This window comes from Schistocerca gregaria, chromosome 1, assembly GCF_023897955.1.
Source record: "Schistocerca gregaria isolate iqSchGreg1 chromosome 1, iqSchGreg1.2, whole genome shotgun sequence".
NCBI classification, from domain to species: domain Eukaryota; kingdom Metazoa; phylum Arthropoda; class Insecta; order Orthoptera; family Acrididae; genus Schistocerca; species Schistocerca gregaria.
In genome coordinates, this window is record NC_064920.1 from 467,654,179 (window position 1) to 467,676,175 (window position 21,997).

The window sequence follows — 21,997 nt, forward strand, 5'->3', positions numbered from 1 at the left end:
TTCAAAACCAAGAAAGACCTCCCTACCTAGTACCAACTACCTGGGTTATGCTACAGATAAGGGGTAAGGCAACCAACATTAGTTGGTACCTAGTACCGATTAGCTGGGCTATGCTGCAGCATAGCCCAGCTAATCAGTTCTAGGTTGGGAAATTTTTGTTTGTTTTAAATTAACAAGTTGTTGTTGTTGCGGTCTTCAGTCCTGAGACTGGTTTGATGCAGCTCTCCATGCTACTCTATCCTATGCAAGCTTCTTCATCTCCCAGTACCTACTGCAACCTACATCCTTCTGAATCTGCTTAGTGTATTCATCTCTTGGTCTCCCTCTACGATTTTTACCCTCTACGCTGCCCTCCAATACCAAATTGGTGATCCCTTGATACCTCAGAACATGTCCTACCAACCGATCCCTTTTTCTGGTCAAGTTGTGTCACAAACTTCTCTTCTCCTCAATCCTATTCAATACTTCCTCATTAGTTATGTGATCTATCCATTGTAACATTACAGGACATATTGAAGTATTCGATACTGTAGACTTTTAGGGGATGTCGATACAGATATGCAAAATGTAAAGGGAAACATTGGTGATGTTTAAATATTGTACTGTGTCAATATTAGGACATTTTGCACAGAAAGAACAAAAATAGAATTAATGTAAATATATATTAGTGTTAGTAACCTATTTTCATTCAATTTTGTAATTATATTTCATTTTGTAAAAGAAAGACTCACTGTTTGCTGTAGCTCTGATTAATTGTATAAATTATCAGTTTTGAGCTAAATTATTTCGTATAATATGGACAAGATACTTTTAAAAACTCACCAGCTAAAGAGAAAGTCTCTAAATGAACGTTTAATGCACACTTCTGGAGCTTTCTATGGAGAAATTCTATATTATGATCACAAAAATGCGAAAACTTGTGAAAACTGTTTCATAACCTAATTTCGAAAGACGATTTCTATCAAGAAATATTGCTAATAAGATTTATTTACGTTTTGAAACACGATTTGAATCGTTTTGCATATAAGAAGTTGTTCTAAATCACTCAAGAAATATCCAGAATCAAATGTCAAGATATTTCTGGAAACATCGGTACAAATCTGGTGAAGGTTATCCAGAAGCTGGTAGAAAAATGTTATAAAATCTATTTGGAAATTATGCTTGTAAGAATTTATATGTACTGATCCTTTTACTTACTTTAATCTGTACTAAAATTCTGTAATGTCTAATTTAGTTTTAAGTTGTGAATTGCTATCGTATTGTAAACAAAACATTGTCAAAGACTCTCATTGTTTGGAAAGATATTAATACACCTAGGAGTTGTCAGTGACCAGTTCAGTTCGGATATGCAGTGTGGTTAGCTCGGAGAGTCAGTTGTTGAGTCTGTGAAGTCTGTCAGTTCTGTTTGTAAATAAACGTCTGTGATGAAGAATTACTTGTTGTCGTCAATATGAACTCAAGACCTTTTGCCGAAGCAGACACCTCCTAATGCAACGTTTTAATTTGGTGTTGAGGAGATGAAATGTTATAATTTGGTGCAGCAAGTCCTGGGACGTTATAATTTGGTTGAGGAAGCTGGGATGTTATAATTTGGTGGAGGAGCTGGGATGTTTTAATTTGGTGGAGGAAGCAGAGGATTTGACGACCACCCAGTGATTCTTCAAAATAAAATACGTCTGTTTTGGGACCACAAGAAGAGGATATTCGACGGACCAGTCATTCTTCAGAAGTAAATACGTCGATTCTGGGGTCACAAGAAGAGCAGTGAATCAACCGAGTGAAACCATCCTGGAATTGAAGAAATTTCGCAAAACACGGACACCAACGATCGCCGACGGACACTAAGATAAGTACCTGCTTTCTAAAATAATGGAAAAAGACGCAGATTTCAGTATTGACAGCGGTGTAGCAAGTACACCTATTAGGGAAAGTGTTTGTGACAGTGTAGGAATGTTGGAAATGTTAAAACAAATGTTTTCAGAGTTAAACTCTAAGATGGACGATTCTCGTGCCGAATTACGTCAACAAATTGAACAGACACAACAACAGATGGAAAGGTCGATTTCGAAGGCTGTGTGTGATTTAAAATCAGAAATAAATTCAAATACAGAACAGATTGCTCACACTAATCAGGTTCTCGAAGAATGGCGGATTACTTTTGAGTCAAACCAAAAAGAACTTAGTTGTCATGTGGACACGGTTGAGAGCAAAATTTCTGTCCTTGAAACTGATTTAAGTAATGAAATTTCAAATAACCAGTCAAAACTTAAAGAAGTTGTTGATTTTGTAAATGAGGAAAATTCTCAATTGAGAAATGAATTTGACCAGACAAAACGATTTTTTGAAAGCGAAATTGAATCTTTCAAATCTGATTCTGACAAAAAGGTCACAGAAATTTGTAGTAGAGTAGGTAATGTCGAAAAAACTGTAGACAGAAAATTTGTAGAAATACAAGAAACTATGTTGCAAAAAGGTTTTAGTAATAGTTGTAATGGGGTATGGGGAAATTTTCCCATTAAAACTTATCCCGGTGACAAGAATATACACCCAAAGGACTTCATGCAATTCTGCAAGGAGCAGTTCACGTCCATAATGACAGATAGTGTTAAGATAAAATTTGTAAAGAAATTACTTGATGGTGAGGCGCTTTCGTGGGCCAATCAGAATTGTTCCGCGGAAATGTCCTTTGAAGATTTCGAAAAATGTTTTCTAACCAAATTTTGGTCTGAAACTGAGCAAGCTTGAATCAAAAGTGAATTCTTGAATGGTCCTAGTTACAGAGAATCTGATGGGTCAATGAAAGCCTATTGTGAGAAACAGTTGCAAAAATTAGTGCATCTGGATAAGCCATTTGATGAGCTAACTCAAATTGATGCACTAAAACGGAGACTTCCAAAAAGAGTACAATGGGGTTTAGTATATGGTCCAGATGAGTCCATAGAACAATTCTTGAAATATGTGGACAAACTTGATAGAGCCTTTGAACAAAACAACAGATTTAACGACTTTGTAGGTTCATCACACAGAGGGTGGGAACCGAACCGTGGAAATAATAACAATAATAGTGAACGAAGAAACTTTAACAACAACAGGGATAATTATAATAGCAATGACAGAAGAAATTTTGGTAGGAATGATCAGCACTTTAATTCAAACAGAGAATGGGAAAATCGAAACAGGTCCTGGGGTAATGACATGAGAGAAGGTAACCCGAGGCAGGGAAACGACAGACATAGGCCTTTAAACGACTAAATGCTCCACTGGGAGTCTGTCAGTTTGGGGCAAGGAATTTTCAAAATCAGGCTAATTTCACCCGGAACAGACAGCACTATAATCAGAGACCTAACCAGTATAGACAGTATGCTTATAATCGATCTGTAAATAGAGGTAATGAAAAAATTAAATTTGACAGGAAATTTTGGAATGTCATCAGAGAAAATACTAGAAACAACTGTAATAGGAACCAGGCTACCTTTGGTGAAGTAGGCTTAGAAGATGATATAATTGCAAATTTATATAATCAAGAAGAAGCACCTAATGCTGAAATGAAAGGTAAGGATGACTTTGATAATTTTGGATTGTACAAACTTATGTGTGGTGATGTTTTAGATGTAAGTTGTCATAATGATGTTCGTACTGAAGTTTCTGGAAAGTCTGATATTCATGTGGATGTGGTTGGTGAAGATGGTGTTGTGAGTAATGTTGGTGATCCTAGTAGTGTTTGTAGTGTAAGCTCAGGCAATGATGATGATAATGTTGATGTTAAGGCTAATGGTGATTATGTACTAGAAGATTTTGATGGTGAATTGGATGGAATAGTTTATGTTGAAGTTAAGGAGGATGTTATAAGCAATAGTGTTGAGAATAGTTGTGCCAGGAACTCTAACTACATTCCACATGAGAATCAGATTGTGCCAGTTCAGCTTAGTAATACATCAGGAGACAGGGGGGTTGATTGTGCTGATGCATCTGAGATTATTTTGAAATCTGTTTGGGACAAATTTAAAGATTACAGTGATGACAATGATGTTAAGATCAAATTAAGGGAAATTTGTGAACCAGTTTCTGCTTTTAAGCCTAATGAAATCACCAAATGGGGTACTAGTCAGGATGTGTGTGAGGTAAATAGTAATCCAGACATTCCAGTAAATTTCAGTAGACCTAGAAGTTTGAAGAAAGTATTGCCTAATAACGAAAACATAAATATGGAACAGAGGTATGATGAGATAGCAGAAGATCTTTTGTATGAAGAACAGGAAGAAAGGGAAAACACCACTATTGGTAGTCCATACATAAAAATTAAAGCTGCAGGTTGGGAAGGGTATTGTTTGATTGACACAGGGAGTCCAATTAGTGCCATTTCAAGCAAATTAAGAGATATAATTAAGCATGATCCTGACTTTGTTGAATTACCAGTTGTTGGAATAAAAATTAGAGGCATTACCGGCAAACTGAGCAAAATTGTTAATAGACAGGTGTTGTTGTCCTTCAGTATAAATGATGTACAGTTTACTCAAGGATGTCTTGTAATAAGTGACCTAAATGAGAATGTACTGTTGGGTATGGACTGGATATTAAAAGCTAATGCAGCATTTGATTGGGAAAAGAGTTTGTTTACCTTTATTGATCCTAAGACGAGAGTATGTTCCAGTACTGACATGTCGGTTCAAAACTGTGCTGATAAGGGAATTGAAATTAGGGACGTTACATTTTCTAAAGACAGTGGTTATTGTGTAGAGGAAATTACTGAGGATTATGATGATGGAGAATATGGGGATATAGTTCAAGAAAAATTACGGGAATCAGATAATTTGAACCAAGAACAGAAGGTAGAGTTAGAAAGATTACTGTGGAATTACTGTGATGTTTTTGATGATAGACCTGGCAGAGTAAAGAATTATCAATGTAAACTCAGATTAAAACCACATGGGCCATTCTTTATAAAACCTTATAGTGTACCCATTGCAAACAGAAAAGATGTAGAAAAGGAACTTCAAAAGATGGAAGAGTGGGGCATCATTGAGAGAAGTAAGAGCCAATACAATAATCCTTTGGTAGTGGTTGCAAAACGTGATGGCAGTGTCAGGCTTGTACTAGATTCAAGACACCTAAATAAGTATCTGGAAAGAGAGACCGATCATCTCGAGAATATAGACGAATAACTTCATAAATTTGAAAGAATGAAATACATGACCAGTTTAGATCTCACATCAGGATTTCACCAAGTAGAATTAGAAAATGATTCCAGAAAGTATACTGCCTTTTTGTATGGGGGAAGATGTTACCAGTATTGTGTGGTACCATTTGGGCTGAATGTCTCAGTAGCCAAATTTATTAGAGCACTTGACTTTGTTTTGGGAAAAGATCTTTTATCAAAATTAACTGTGTATGTAGATGACATTTTGATCACTGGAGAAACTTGGGAAGAACATGTTAATACTTTGAGGGAGATTTGCAATAGATTAAGGAAAGGGGGAATGTCACTTAAATTATCTAAATGTAAGTTTGGTATGAAAAAATTGAAGTTTCTAGGGCACAGTATTTCTGAGGAAGGTATTTTGCCAGATCCTGAAAAACTCGAGGCAACTGCAAAATTCCCAATTCCAAAAACCAAGAAACAACTATAGTCATTTTTCGGGATGTGCGGTTACTACAGAAAGTTCATTAGTACCCAAGCTCTAAATGCTCCAAGTCTTAACAGATTGCTGATGAAAAACGCAATGTGGGTTTGGGATCAGGAATGTGAAGCTGCTTTTGAAGAAATAAAAACACAGTTATGTAACAGTCAAATTTTGTACCGTCCTGATTTAAGTTTACCTTTTTGCATTATGGCAGATAGTAGTGATTATGGCCTAGGTGCTTACCTTTTCCAAGAAGTAAATATAAATGGGAAAATAGAACGCAGGTCTATTGGTTTTGCTAGTCGAACCTTGAAAAAACATGAGAGGCAATACACTGTTACCGAGAAAGAGCTTTTGGCCATTTACTGGGCATTTTCTAAATTCAGAAATTATTTATTGGGAAACCAGGTAGTTGTCTACACAGACCATAAGGCATTAATTTATATTCAAGAATGTAGGTTGCATCATGGAAGGATTACCAGGTGGGCACTCTTGTTACAACAATTTAATTACTCAATAAAATATCTTAGAGAACCTGATAATGTAGTTGCTGATGCTTTATCTAGACTACCTGTGGGGGGGTGACTTTGAAGATGACTGTGGGGAGTGTGAAAAAGAATTCAAAATTATGTATTTAAGAGAGGTGGACAATGAACAAGAAATCAGAGACATTTGTAATGACATCCGACGGAATCAGAACCACGATGAGAACTGTAAACTGGTCAAAAGTTATTTAGGGAAAAAGGGACATGAAAAAGTGGGAGTTTATTACAAAATCTACAAGGGGATTCTATTCAAGAGAAACAGTGTAGATAGCGATGTATGGAAATTATGTTGGCCTGAACAGTACATCAATGTACTCATCAAGTACATTCATGAAAGTTTTGGTCATTGTGGGATTCAAAAGTGTATCCAGAAAATCCAAGAAAATGTGTACTTTTAACAACATAGCCAGGAGGGTTAGAAAAATTTTGACGGGTTGTGACAGGTGCCAAAGAGTAAAAGTATCCAACCAAACTTGTCGAGGATTGATGCAAAATATCTTACCAAAAGAACAACACGAGTTAGTCGCTGTCGACTTATATGGACCATTACCGAAGACCAGAGAAGGCTACTGCTACATTTTTGTTATGGTTGATGTTTTTTCAAAATTCATTAAGTTATACCCTCTTCGCAAGGCAAACAGTAAGATCATTATTTCAAAAATCAGGAGAGACTATTTTGGCAGGGTTGGAAAACCTCAGAAAATCTTATCAGACAATGGGACTCAATTTACTTCTTGAGTATGGAAAGCTTTTGTTGAAGATGAAAATATAAGTCACATTCTTATTTCAGCTTATCATCCGTCAGGAAACCCTTCGGAGAGATACATGAGGGAAATTGGGTGATTCTTTAGAACCTACTGCAATACTGATCATGCTAGTTGGATTGATTATGTTGAGAAATTCGAAGATGTTGTGAACAGCCTACAGCATTCCTCAACAGGGTTTTCGCCTTATGAAATACAGTATAATAGCAAACCACCACATCCAATTAGTGATTTCATTGATTTTCCAGTCTGCAAACCATTAAGTACTCAAGAGAGAGAGAAAATAGTGAGAAAGACCATGAAATCTCAAGGTGATAAGAGGAAATGTAGACATGACAAAAAATTGAAGCCTACTCAATTTAAAATTGAAGACTTGGTCCTTGTTAAAACACAAGAGAAGTCTAAAGCCATCAGTGGTGAATTAAAAAAGTTTTTTGACATATACATTGGACCTTTCAAGATTCAGGACAATCCTCATCCGAATGCTTACCGTCTAGTCTACCCAAATTCTGGCAGACTGTTTGGCCTACGAAACGTGACCGAACTGAAATTGTATTAAAAAATAATGTAAAAAAGTATTTTAGATAATAGATGTTTATAGACTTTTATATGTAATCTTACCAGGATATTTTTGTATACTTTGTTATGTTGTATTTATCTGATTCCTCAGGGGAGCATACATTCTTTGTGTGCTAAGTGTTTGGCGAGCACTAGGTCCCCTAGCTATGCAATTGTCATATTTCATTTTCGTATTCTGGCATTGCATCTTACACTTATTCTGTGATCCTGTATAATCAATTTTCTCCATCTGTCAGTCTATCCTCTCTTAGCTTTAAGAAATTATTTAGAGTAAATTTTCTTGAGTAATTAGACTTTAGAGAATTCAAATTTCTGTGTCCTTAAAAACCGGTCCACCGACTATTAAATGCTTTTGCTAATGTGTAACTGGGTTTGACCACTGTATGCTGTATATTCATAGCGGACTGTGCTATTGCAGCCTGTGGTAGCCTGCAGTGTATATGGAAACCATACGGACTGTGAAGATGAGACTGAAATACAGTGTGTGGCATTGAGGTATACCGACCCTTAAGGAAGAAGATCACCGACCTTCAAGAAAGAAGATCACCGGTCTTCAAGAAAGAAGACACCAAAGATATGTGTAAAACTTTTCTGTTTTGTAATGTAAGGATATCAACCCTTCCGTGTTTCACGTGGAAGTGCTGATGGGGGGGATGTGTAACATTACAGGACATATTGTGACATATTGAAGTATTCGATACTGTAGACTTTTAGGGGATGTCGATACAGATATGCAAAATGTAAGGGAAACTTTGGTGATGTTTAAATATTGTACTGTGTCAATATTAGGACATTTTGCACAGAAAGAACAAAAATAGAATTAATGTAAATATATATTAGTGTTAGTAACCTATTTTCATTCAATTTTGTAATTATATTTCATTTTGTAAAAGAAAGACTCACTGTTTGCTGTAGCTCTGATTAATTGTATAAATTATCAGTTTTGAGCTAAATTATTTCGTATAATATGGACAAGATAATTTTAAAAACTCACCAGCTAAAGAGAAAGTCTCTAAATGAACGTTTAATGCACACTTCTGGAGCTTTCTATGGAGAAATTCTATATTATGATCGCAAAAAATACGAAAACTTGTGAAAACTGTTTCATAACCTAATTTCGAAAGACGATTTGTATCAAGAAATATTGCTAAAAAGATTTATTTACATTTTAAAACACGATTTGAATCGTTTTGCATATAAGTAGTTGTTCTAAATCACCCAAGAAATATCCCGAATCAAATGTCAAGATATTTCTGGAAACATCGGTACAAATCTGGTGAAGGTTATCCAGAAGCTGGTAGAAAAATGTTATAAAATCTATTTGGAAATTATGCTTGTAAGAATTTATATGTACTGATCCTTTTACTTACTTTAATCTGTACTAAAATTCTGTAATGTCTAATTTAGTTTTAAGTTGTGAATTGCTATCGTATTGTAAACAAAACATTGTCAGACTCTCATTGTTTGGAAAGATATTAATACACCTAGGAGTTGTCAGTGGCCAGTTCAGTTCGGATATGCAGTGCGGTTAGCTCGGAGAGTCAGTTGTTGAGTCTGTGAAGTCTGTCAGTTCTGTTTGTAAATAAACGTCTGTGATGAAGAATTACTTGTTGTCGTCAATATGAACTCAAGACCTTTTGCCGAAGCAGACACCTCCTAATGCAAAGTTTTAATTTGGTGTTGAGGAGCTGAAATGTTATAATTTGGTGCAGAAAGTCCTGGGACGTTATAATTTGGTTGAGGAAGCTGGGATGTTATAATTTGGTGGAGGAGCTGGGATGTTTTACCATCTAATCTTCAGCATTCTTCTGTAGCACCACATTTCAAAAGCTTCTATTCTCTTCTTGCCCAAACTATTTATCGTCCATGTTTCACTTCCATACACTCCACACAAATACTTTCAGAAATGACTTCCTGACACTTAAATCTAAACTCGATGTTAACAAATTTCTCTTCTTCAGAAACGCTTTCCTTTCCATTGTCAGTCTACATTTTATATCCTCTCTACTATGACCATCATCAGTTATTTTGCTCCCCAAATAGCAAAACTCCTTTACTACTTTAAGTGTCTCATTTCCTAATCTAATTCCTTCAGCATAACCCGACTTAATTCGACTACATTCCATTATCCTCATTTTGCTTTTGTTGATGTTCATCTTATATACTCCTCTCAAGACACTGTCCATTCCATTCAACTGCTCTTCCAAGTCCTTTGCTGTCTCTGACAGAATTACAATGTCATCGGCGAACCTCAAAGTTTTTATTTCTTCTCTGTGGATTTTAATACCTACTCCGAATTTTTCTTTTGTTCCCTTTACTGCTTGCTCAATATACAGATTGAATAACATCGGGTAGAGGCTACATCCCTGTCTAACTCCCTTCCCGACCACTGCTTCCCTTTCATGTCCCTCGACTCTTATAACTGCCATCTGGTTTCTGTGCAAATTGTAAATAGCCTTTCGCTCCCTGTATTTTACCCCTGTCACCTTTAGAATTTGAAAGAGAGTATTCCAGTCAACATTGTAAATAGCTTTCTCTAAGTCTACAAATGCTAGAAACGTAGGTTTGCCTTTCCTTAATCTTTCTTCTAAGATAAGTCATAGGGTCAGTATTGCCTCGCGTGTTCCAGTGTTTCTACGGAATCCAAACTGATCTTCCCCGAGGTCGGCTTCTACTAGTTTTTCCATTCGTCTGTAAAGAATTAGTGTTAGTATTCTGCAGCTGTGGCTTATTAAACTGATTGTTTGGTAATTTTTACATCTGTCAACACCTGCTTTCTTTGGGATTGGAATTATTATATTCTTCTTGAAGTCTGAAGGTATTTCGCCTGTTTCAAACATCTTGCTCACCAGATGGTAGATCTTTGTCAGGACTGGCTCTCCCAAGACCATCAGTAGTTCCAATGGAATGTTGTCCACTCCGGGGGCCTTGTTTCGACTCAGGTCTTTCAGTGCTCTGTCAAACTCTTCACACAATATCATATCTCCCATTTCATCTTCATCTACATCCTCTTCCATTTCCGTAATATTGTCCTCAAGTGCATCGCCCTTGTATAGACCCTCTATATACTCCTTCCACCTTTCTGCTTTCCCTTCTTTGCTTAGAACTGGGTTTCCATCTGAGCTCTTGATGTTCATACAAGCGGTTCTCTTATCTCCAAAGGTCTCTCTAATTTTCCTGTAGGCAGTATCTATCTTACCCCTAGTGAGATAAGCCTCTACATCCTTACATTTGTCATCTAGCCATCCCTGCTTAGCCATTTTGCACTTCCTATCGATCTCATTTTTCAGACGTTTGTATTCCTTTTTACCTGCTTCATTTACCGCATTTTTATATTTTCTCCTTTCATCAATTAAATTCAATATTTCTTCTGTTACCCAAAGATTTCTACTAGCCCTTGTCTTTTTACCTACTTGATCCTCTGCTGCCTTCACTACTTCATCCCTCAAAGCTACCCATTCTTCTTCTACTGTATTTCTTTCCCCCATTCCTGTCAATTGTTCCCTTATGCTCTCCCTGAAACTCTGTACAACCTCTGGTTATTTCAGTTTATCCAGGTCCCATCTCCTTAATTTACCACATTTTTGCCGTTTCTTCAGTTTTAATTAACAAGTACAAATGCCATAATACAGTGTTCTCATTTCCACTATTTAAAATCAAAATGACTTGAGCTTGGCACATATCAACTGTATTAAACATCAAACTGGAAAAAGGCAAACAACAGAACGTCAAACTGTCAAACTGAAAATACTGCCTTCACTCAGATAATACATGTTGATAATACTGAAAATACTTTGGTAGGCACCAATACTGTTCATCAATATTTCTTGCCCTCAGACAATCATGATATTGATATACTGACAATAATACTGAATATGTGACAGCTGCTTAACTTTCGTGTGGCGTTTCTAGCATTGTAGATGATAGGTATGAATCTTATTTTGTTAGAACTGCACACAGTGGCTGAAAGTGCTCAAACCAGGACAGCAGAGCTCCCTAAAACTTTTACAGACTGTACAGCCAATGAGAAAGTAGGACTCAAGTGACATGGTAACAGAGCCCCTAACACACAAGTCTGAGGGTACAGCATCCATGATGGTGAATTTTATGGATAATATATTTTGAAACTGTGTGCTAAGCTTTTGACAGACCATTGCAATAAACTGCACCTCAATATACGCCTTTTCAAGAAAATGAATGTTATCAATAGAAACTCTCAAAACTAAACACAAGAATACAGGGTAGCAAAATGTGTGAAATATGATGGCTTCGGGGAAAAAACTGTGTGTGTGTGTGTGTGTGTGTGTGTGTGTGTGTGTGTGTGTGTGTGAGAGAGAGAGAGAGAGAGAGAGAGAGAGAGAGAGAGAGAGGAGAAGTGTCACATGACTTGACAGCAACACCCTTGGTCAAAACTGTATTGTCTGTGATGGTTTGTGGTTGGTGCCTTGCTTCCTGACAAGTCATTGAAATAACGTGTACCTCAAAATGCACCCCTTCAAGAACACGTGAATATTATCTTGCGAAGAGACTGGTGTGAAACACTGTAACTTTTGTCTAAATACAATACACCGAACACAATTTTGCAGGTTAATGTGCACTCTGAGCCCGAATATTTAATACAATGGTGTTCATACTTGGACTTACATCATTGACACAGAGTCTTAAAGTATTTTTTCACATTGCCATCTGTTAACCTCATATGTATTTACATAGATATCATATGTATTTGTTTGCTTCCATGAGAGAGAAAATTGCTCACAATTGTATGTTCTTCTATAAAGACAGAGTTCCTCTCCTGCCAACGATCGCAGTTGGTGATATTTTTCTTCATTCTAAGATTCCACCACAGCTCTTATTCAAATTTCAATTTTAAAGAAATTGTTCCTGAAGTTTAATTTGTTCCAGTTGAAGGAATTTTGCCTTTTCTATGTCACAATTTATTGGGTAAGTAAATACGGCAAAAGTGCTTTCTACATTCCTCACATGAAAAAATGTTGTGGCCAAATGCATTAACAAGGATTTCATTTCATAAGCATTAATAACGTAACTAACATTTTCCTAAGCAGATGTTGTTGGAAAACGATATGTTTTCAGCTCATATCTGCATTTCTGACAAGTGCTTCTTTGCCTGAAAAGCTTCCAGATCGTCGTATAATTCATGAACTAATTGGCCTTGTTTCTAGAGTTTGTAATTGAAGCCATTTTAATTATAAATCCTTTAGGCTCATTTACATCAGCTACTGGTTTCTCTCTGGTAGCCATACAAGATCTTCTATTTCTTGTCAGGGATCATAAAAATGTTTCAGCATTTTGCCATTCCCCAACCATCCCACTTCACAATAGTAAATTAACTTTTCAGGATCAGAGCACAGGTCATCCTAATACTGTTTGAACTGGTGGTGAATTAGTGTGAGGGGCTTTGTAAAAGTAATGCTCATGGAACCACATTACTGACAATTTTAATTTTGTCTTTCCGCAGTTGCCCTGTAAGCTGTGTTGAACGATGTGTTTCACAAAAAGTGCTTTTTCACTTTTTATTCCTTCATAACAGATAGTGATTCACTACACAACAGACAAACAAATTTATCTTTGTATATGGTAACGGAATAATCCCCCGTACATTTCTCCTGGAATTGGTGATATCCAGTATCTACTTTTCTCTTCTTGATGCCACACATTTTGTGAACAAACTAAGTGAAAATGCATGGAAACTCTTGCACAAAATAACAAACGACTAGCACAGAACTCTATGCGTGAAATGATGACAGATGACTAGTTTGTTCACCAAGTCATGGCCTCTGCTGCCATTCTTCAAATCAATGCATTTTAAGAGTAGTCTAATTTTTGTGCCATTGTTGCAAACTACCAACACCTGTATCTATCAATGTGGAGCACAGACATAGAGAGTAAGCAGTAAACAGCATGCTTGAGTTATCAGTACTGATCCAGAGGCAAAAACACTTCTCCCAAAATCCCTTCCAGGTGGTAAGCTGTTTGTCCCCTCTCCACTCAACACGGACCAGAGCTTCATGCTCAGATCTGAAATGTGTTTCTCTTTGTTGTCCAAATCCTGAGGCAACTAAATAGCACTGCACACATGCACAGAAAGACACTGGTCTGTGTCATGAGCTGCAAACAAAAAAATCATCCGAGTGTCGACAGAAATACCCCGAGCGAATGCCTCGCTCTCTCTCTCTCTCCCACAAATTTCTTCTGTGGGGTGAACTGGAACCAATTGCAGGTTGGATCCGGCCTGTGGACTGCTAGTCCACCCATAATCTAAATACTGACAATCATATTTATAATGAATGTGCTGCAGAAACAACACTGGAGAACAACCAGATGCCATATCCCATATATACTTGTACTCAACGGGGGCCAAGGATGGTAACTGTGATGGCCAGGAGAGTTGACATCATCTCAGAAAGTGTGCCTGTTACAGTGAGAAGTGACACCATAAGAGCATCTACACAAAGGGCCAAACGATGTCTGGATGTACACTGTTTAGCGTTCCCTCGACTAACTACATAGATAAATGGTTATTGAAAACTATGGATCTTCAAAAAATGATGTCCAAGTTATTCCTGTAGTTATTACCTGACATTCTGACAGTTGCTGCTTCCTTTGCCAATGGCACACCTGTTAGTGGCCATCACTGACATGAAGGCAGAATCCACTGCGATTGCTAAACAAAACTTTGTGCCATTCAACCCTTCAGTTGCTCCCCATTCTACACTATTCTAGGTGGGTTGCATGATAACAGGAAGACCGTTAACTGATACTGCTGCACATAGCCCAGTCTGCAACAAACAGTACTTGTTAGTGCAACACTGGTCCTAATTAGGGCTGTACTTCAGCAATGACTGCTCATTTGGTGAGGCGATCAAGATGTGGGTCTTTATGCACTGTCACTCAGAGGCAGAATGATGAATGAGTGCTCCTTTCTTAGATAACTATTCATAGCATCAACACTGTTACCTCACGCCAAAAGTACTGACCAATTCTCTGAGAATGTTTGAATGATACTGCCGCCATGTGACTGAACGAACTATATAACTATCATGATTTCAGCCATAAGCCATTATCAAGTACAACAATGTTGGGTATAAGTAGACTTTGTTAAGTGATGCCATTTCAAGATCTACTGAACTGGGTATTGCAACATGTAGATAAGTACGAAATCACCAAACTGTATGGTAGACAGACAGAAAACACGGTTTCCAGTCATAAAACAATTGAGCCACAGAATGAACATCAATACAGTACTTATATGTGCAGTGAACACGGTCTGAACATCCATTGTACTGCCTCGTGCCAATTATCCCATCAAAATATAATGTTTATTTGAATCACTGGCTTTACCACCTAATAACTGCCACACAGAGATACAGTCTTTCTACATTAGATGTTTATTTACTATTAATGGATTTTACAACAGTAGAATTAATTGTAATTCACTACCAAATAAACAGAACTAAAATGTTTGCAGCAATGGTAACCACAAAAATTTAAGGACAGTTTTACCTGCAGAATTTCAACTCTACAAACTGAACTGCGTATACTTTTTGCCTACACTATATTTGTTCCTACAATACTGCTACAGTTTTCTATTCGAACACTACATTCTATTCCAGAACAACTTTAAGATAATAACTTTACTCCTGGTAGCATGAAATACATTTCTAAAAAACACATCTGCTTTCTGTACATAGCACAGGTACAAAACTGCATACATGAAGTCTGTGATGCGGCCAGCACAGATTATTATATCTATTTGTTGGCAATTTGTATCTATCCAAGACATTTGCACTTTTGGCTTTGAAGTCACCATTTTTATTAACATTTGGCCACAATACATAAGTGATTTTATGTGCAAGTCGTGGCATCTAATGTTTCGGTTATTATTTCAATTTTATGTCAAAAAAAGTATATACATTTGTACAGACTTACTGGTAGTCGTCCATCGGTATTGTCAAAAATAATCTCTACATAGGCATTCAGAACACGTGGACCAGTACCCTCATGTAGGAGAGCCTGCCTCTGTTCTGGCCTGAGATGAGAGAATTCATCACTCAACACGAACTGGATTGCTATAAAATGAAAACAAAAATAGTTCAATCAAAAATTCAATTAATATTTAAACAATAAATAGGATGTTCAACCTATAAAACATATAGTGAATCCCACGGACATTCTGATTTACAAAGTCTGTTGCATCTGTCAATCATATTCATCATAATATTAACCCAGATAGTCCTGAATTATTTGTTTTTCAAAATTGATTTATATCTTATCTACAATGATTCACAAGGTTGTAAGGAAGAAAGTAAAAACAATTTTGAGTGTTTATTTTTATTTAGTATTTCCAAAAATGGGCGTCCTTCCAGAAGGACGTCAGGACAATAAGGGAACATGTTTTTAAAGTATATGACACTGCACAATTAACTTGTTTTGGTTTTTATACTTTCAAATAAACATAAATAAATTTGAATTATGGGCTAAAACAGCTAATAAATACAAAATACAAAGAAAATAACCTATACACATATTTTATGTATTAGTATGATAAGACAAAAAGCAACAAACATGAAGTGGTTCGTCATAGTTTACGTACATTGGCAACTTCGACATTTCAGCTGCTTCTTTTTTGTTATCTCGTCCATCTGTAATTCAGCAACCTAATGTTCTCTTCCATCAAATCTAGAATCTAGTTTTGCCCTCATACTAGGACATCCTCTGCTGGTAGTGACTCTTCTGTTACTTTCAAGAATTGCAGTGACAATTCAACAACGAAATGTCAGATGATCTATGGGTTCTTCGTTGTGCGTGTAAAGATCCCAGGCATTTTGCTCTGCAATGACTATAAAATGTGCAATTATCGGGAAATACCACTTTTTCCCTCTTACAGCGCATCTATATAGGGATACGTTTTGGTCAGCTTGATCTATGCTTCCCATATGAGTATTGTAGGAGTATAATAAGTTATGTTGAGGCACGCTAATCCTTTTCTTTTGTTCCCTGGAAAATCTTGTTACAGAGTGTAGTGGTTGCACTCTGTGAAAGTTGGTGGCTACAGTACAAACTTTGTTGTCATTCCAACGTACAATGGAAATCCCGGATGCTGAGTTAGAACAAACTTCCTATGATCCTCTATCTTCTTTTATCATTTTATCTACAGATGATAGAGTACAATTCTTAGCTGTTTCCTCTTATTGTTCCTGTTGCTTCCACGCCCCTCTCTTTTAGGTCATGTAGTAGTTCAACGCTGCTAAAGAGGTTATCAAAGTGTATTCGATATGGAACATGTGGAAGTAACTCGTCAATGTAAGTCATTACCACACCATACCCCATACCTTTCGTCTCATAATCCTTACTACACGTGCCAGTGTTAGGTATTTCCTCATCTTTCGATTCTAACATGTCCAAAAGTTCCATCAGTGTACATCATTTTCTATGAATACAAAATGACAACATATTACCCTGGCGTCCTTCTGGAAGTACGATTGAAAACATTATTGAATTACAACTAGCGAAAACCGTAAATAATATAGGTTAATTGTTGAAGATATTATGTGACAAGTTTCAGAATTATTGATGCAATATGAAAGAAAATATATACACACACATCGATGACAAGGTTGGTCAGTTCGTCCATGGTAAAATAGGCCCTATTTTCAAGACAGTTTCTCACTCACTATGAATGACAACGTCATACTGACTGTCGAAGCGCGCAACTGACTCAGTCTACTTCATATAACAATGCGTCACAGTCCGTTGCAATAATGCGTTATTGGTAAAAATAAATAATTTCAACAGTGAGTGACGCCGTCCTTCCAGAAGGACGTCAGGGTTATTTGGGTTAAGGCACAACTGTAGTCAAAATGATTAATTTAAAATGGACTATCACTGACAAATCTAACTCCACTTAAGACAAGGAACATCTGTAAGTTTCATTGTCACAGTGAAATGCACATGATAAAACATGTGCTTGATATATTTCGCATTGTAGCATTGCCAGCCTGCTCTTTGTCCCACACCACATGCTGTAGCTATTCTCTTTCCTTGTGGTCCACACAGGGACAAGAAAACACACAGGACCTGAGTAAAGATGGAAATGGACTCAATTCATTCCACAATGAATGGTGGAATAGTTTCGAGATTTCACAACAAATGATCCTGGGTGCTTACACAAGTCAGTACCCATCATGTATTCCCCTTACTTCAAATCAATACTGAATTGATTGTCTGTGTAGCCTGGCAGGGCAGGATGAGAGTTTGCTTTGTGAAGATACTTTTTTCTGAAAGTGGGGGTATTTGCTGCTGCATCCTACAGACCCCTGCACTGGGTATGCACTTCCAGGGAACACTGTTTCTGCATCTCTCTCTCTCTCTCTCTCTCTCTCAAAAACTTCCAATACTCAGAACACAATCTCTGTAATCCATTATCATAATGTTTGTGTTTGCTTTACATCAGCCACAATGAACATTACAACAGAAAAACAACCATCACATATGTGGAATAACTCAAAATGATACAGGCAGATATTGCAGAATAATGCTATTGGCTAATGTGTCATGTGCCACACTGCTGCTTTGTAATGCCACACCATCTGCATTGTTACATGCACACTACTCTAGTGGAACTGAAGTCCTAACTCTTTCATCAGCAGTCGCTTCTTTGGCAGTTAGGTATCTACTACTTCAATTAAACTGGAAAAGTTCATTTCTCCTCAGGCACTAAACGTGGCATTTCCCACACAAAGCAAGCTGGGATATTTTTACTTCCCCTCTTGTTTTGCCATCTGCCTCCTTAAAATTCATTTTTTCATGTCTGACTAATTGCCATTAACATACATGAGTATACTCCGCATTTTCATAAAAGAGGAAGGTTGGCCCTCAGTTTTAAAGAATATAACACCAGATCTAATTTTGTGCTTTATTTTATGTATGTAATTGATTTTCTAATTTATTTTGACTATTATTAGTTTATATCTTTCATTATAGGATGAAATCAGTATTTGTTTCATAACTTAAATTCTATTTATTGACTTATAAACAAATATAAATTCTATAATAATTATAAACATTTGGGAGAACAACTAATAGTGTTCTTTAATAATCTATTTGGCTGTATTCAAAAACATTTTAGCAAAGCCAGCCCTTAATCATTTCCAAAGTAATTACCAATTTTGTCCAAAGTATTGTTTGCATAACTATATCTGTTAATTTCATCATTTAAACAAATAATTTGGCCCAACTCTCATGGTAGAAGTAACTGTTAAAAAGAACCAATTTTTTGAAACATGCAGTTAATTGAATAAGTTAAGTTTCAATTGTAATTTCTGTAAATTTAACATCGAACAATGTAGTTTCAGTGCCTATTATTGCGAGGATATATAAGGGCCCAATTTTGGTCCCAAGTCAGTCAGTCCACAGCTGAGTTCCAGGCAAGGAACCTGAATTGGTTAGATCAGCAACAACACATCCACTTAACTGTGAAATAAGTGCAGTAGGCCGTGAGCTAAAACAATGACTGTGTCTTTTCAATATGTACCATATTATGAGGCAAGAAATGTGTGGTTAGGTTTTTACTGCTCGTAGATGTTCAATGGTAAACTATTGCACCAGTATCTTGATGTTTGTCTGCAAACTATTAATGAGGCTTATCAAAAGTTAACCAATAGTGAACTGGAATATTAACTGTGTATATTGGGGTGTTGTGAACAGCGAAAGTGAAGAATTGTGAAACACAACTGTGCACCTGTTGGCTACATCATTTACAGTAGTCAGTATTGAACTTCCAACCCCCCTTTTTTCAGCCAGTATCACTACTTCGTACACCGACACCGAGGACTATCAATGAAGAAATAAAGCAGGTGGACGTCACACAGTGGTTAAGCATTCAAAGTTTGCCTTCCACAAGTACACCTTTTGATAGCATTCTACTGTTGATGGTCTTCTGATAGGTGTAAGAAGATCAGGAAATGCTCATGTCAGTATAAATCACAGGTCACTCCACTCTATTCAGGAGACCCTAGCAAGAGCTCAATGGTAAAGAAGGGCGTAATAGTTGTTGGTGTGTGTATTGTTCTTAATGTTTATAAGACATACGCCTGATAGTACAATGTACTCAATAAATAAATTAATGAAGCAGATGACAGAGGACTTATATTTCAAGCATTAAAGTAACACATCAGACGAAATGAATTTAACAATAAAATGAATAAGGACATCTCTGAGTAATATAAATGATGTATGGTATATTGTTAAATTTGGTTAACATAGGAACAGCTTGAAAATCAAAAGCAAAGGGACTATGTGATACGGTTTGGTCAATGATACTTTTATGTTTTCCCCATTTAAACCACCTTTCCCACAGACAGTATACCCATCTAGCATAGGGACATTGGAATGTTTAAAATGACGTATGAACATGCAGATCTTGCTCAGTTCCTGCTACTCACATAACTTCGCCTTATAAATGGTTCGTCACTGTAAACTCCACCCCCTTCTGTTCCTTCACCAGCCACACTTCTGACAACACAACTTTCTCACACTTAGGAGCCATCACTTATAAAAAATACGGGCAGGTGTGACCTGCCTGAAAGTGGGTGTTCTCGATCTTCCCCTTCCCTCCTTTCTGTGTTCTTAAGAGGTTCCCTTGGTCTGGGAGGCACAGCAGAAATTGTAGTTGAAGTATTTGGCACTAGATGGTGCGCGCATGCTATTCAAGGATCAACTACTACTTTTTTGTATGCCTTTGCGAGAAGTTATTACATGATTTTTAAGAAAGTGATGTTGATTTATTGGAGGATGATGATTTGCATCATTCTGTTGATTACATAGACTTTATTCAAGTAGTAGTTTCTGAATACTCAGGTAAGGAATGCAGATGCCAAAATACACAATATTTTTTCCTCAGGTTCCAATCAAAGAGCTTTCAACACATAATTACTGTAGGAAGCAATTTTTTTGCTAATACTACTTTTATTGTAGATTCAGATGAGGAAAATGCATGCAGAAGTTCTTCAAAAGCAAGTACTGCCACTATTCCTGTTGATAAACTATGCATAAAGCGTGCAGAAGACCAAAGGCGGGCACGAGGTCAAGAAATTTGCAACATACTGATACCGAGGAAGACGAAAAATACTGATCATGTACCAGATAGCTATCCATTCTCAAGACAATATGGAAAGCAAAGTTTCACATCAATGACAATTCAGTAGCTAAGAAGAAAAGGGACAGCTGGCTATGACATACTACACAAGGTGAGACCTTTTCTGGATTCGATGTCTGCTCATTTCCAGCATGTATATGCTCTATCTCAAAATATCACAATAGATGAAAGCACCTGAAAATTTTGTGGCCATGTGTTTTTGAAAAAGAACATGCCAAAGAAGCCAAATAAATGTGGAATAAAAGTGTACATGTTATCAGTGCCAGATACACGTTACTTCTGGAATTTTCCTCTTTACGCACGTGAGAGGACTAACAAAGTGACACTCGTAAAGCCATTGCTTGCGAATCTGTCAGGAAAAGGTTAAACCGTTTTTACAGACAGGTTCTACAACAGTCCAGTCCTTGCCTCAGAACTGGAAGCTGCAAAAACTACAAGAACATCTTGACAGGGATTATCTTGTGCTATAAAAGATCCAAAACTTCAGCGAGGTGAACTAATTTTTACACATAAAATATCTCAGCATTCTTTTTGAAAGACAAACAAAATGTGTACATAGTAGGTACAGGGCATGCTGCTGAGGTGGTAGCTTTCACTAATGAGAGAGGCAGGGAGAAGTCAAAGCCAGCCTGTGTGGTGGACTATAATAAAAACAAATTAGCTGTTTACTTATCAGACCAGCAACTGTCACATGGGACATTTGAGCATCAAACTGTGAATTGGCAGAGAAAATTGGCATTCCATATAACACTAATGGTGATGGTAAATTTGTGTACATTGTAACTGGAAAATACCTCACAACATCACAGTTAAAGACAATTATCTGTGTAGATCTTGCAGAAAGCAGAGATTTTGAACCATGACCTGGTACACTGGGACTCTCCATGTTATCAACTGAAAACCATTCCCTGGAAAAGATTGAGACAGAAATAGGGAAGAGACAGAAACAAAAACAATGTGTAGTGTGTCCTTTTGGAGGCAAAACACATGCTGAAGAAGTGTGGTGCATAGACACAAGCTACCAGTGCAATGGAAGTGAAGTGGAATTGTGCAAAGTACCGTGTTTTAAAATTTATCAGACAAAAACCATAATTGCATCTTAAAATGAAGTCAAAGGAGGTTACTATGGATAAAACAAGCAGTATACATCATTATTAAAATCTTTGTGTAAAAAAAGAAGAAGAAGAAAGGGGGGAGGGGGAAGGGCAGTTTTCATCTGGAAATTACTGTGAAACCCCTATTTCATGTTTTTGTGCGGTCCCTCACTTAAAAAACACAAAGCAGGAAAATGCAGAATCGAGGAAAACATTA

General features: G+C 36.9%; 1 protein-coding gene across 1 annotated transcript in view; it reads right to left on the minus strand.

Moving 5' to 3' along the window:
- Nucleotides 1–21,997, minus strand: part of LOC126352916 (structural maintenance of chromosomes protein 3) — a 172,834-nt gene that overhangs the window by 124,491 nt on the left and 26,346 nt on the right. Inside the window, exon 4 of the mRNA XM_050002723.1 lies at nt 15,460–15,599. Within this exon, the coding sequence (XP_049858680.1) occupies nt 15,460–15,599 (140 nt within the window). The remainder of the gene's footprint in view (nt 1–15,459; nt 15,600–21,997) is intronic.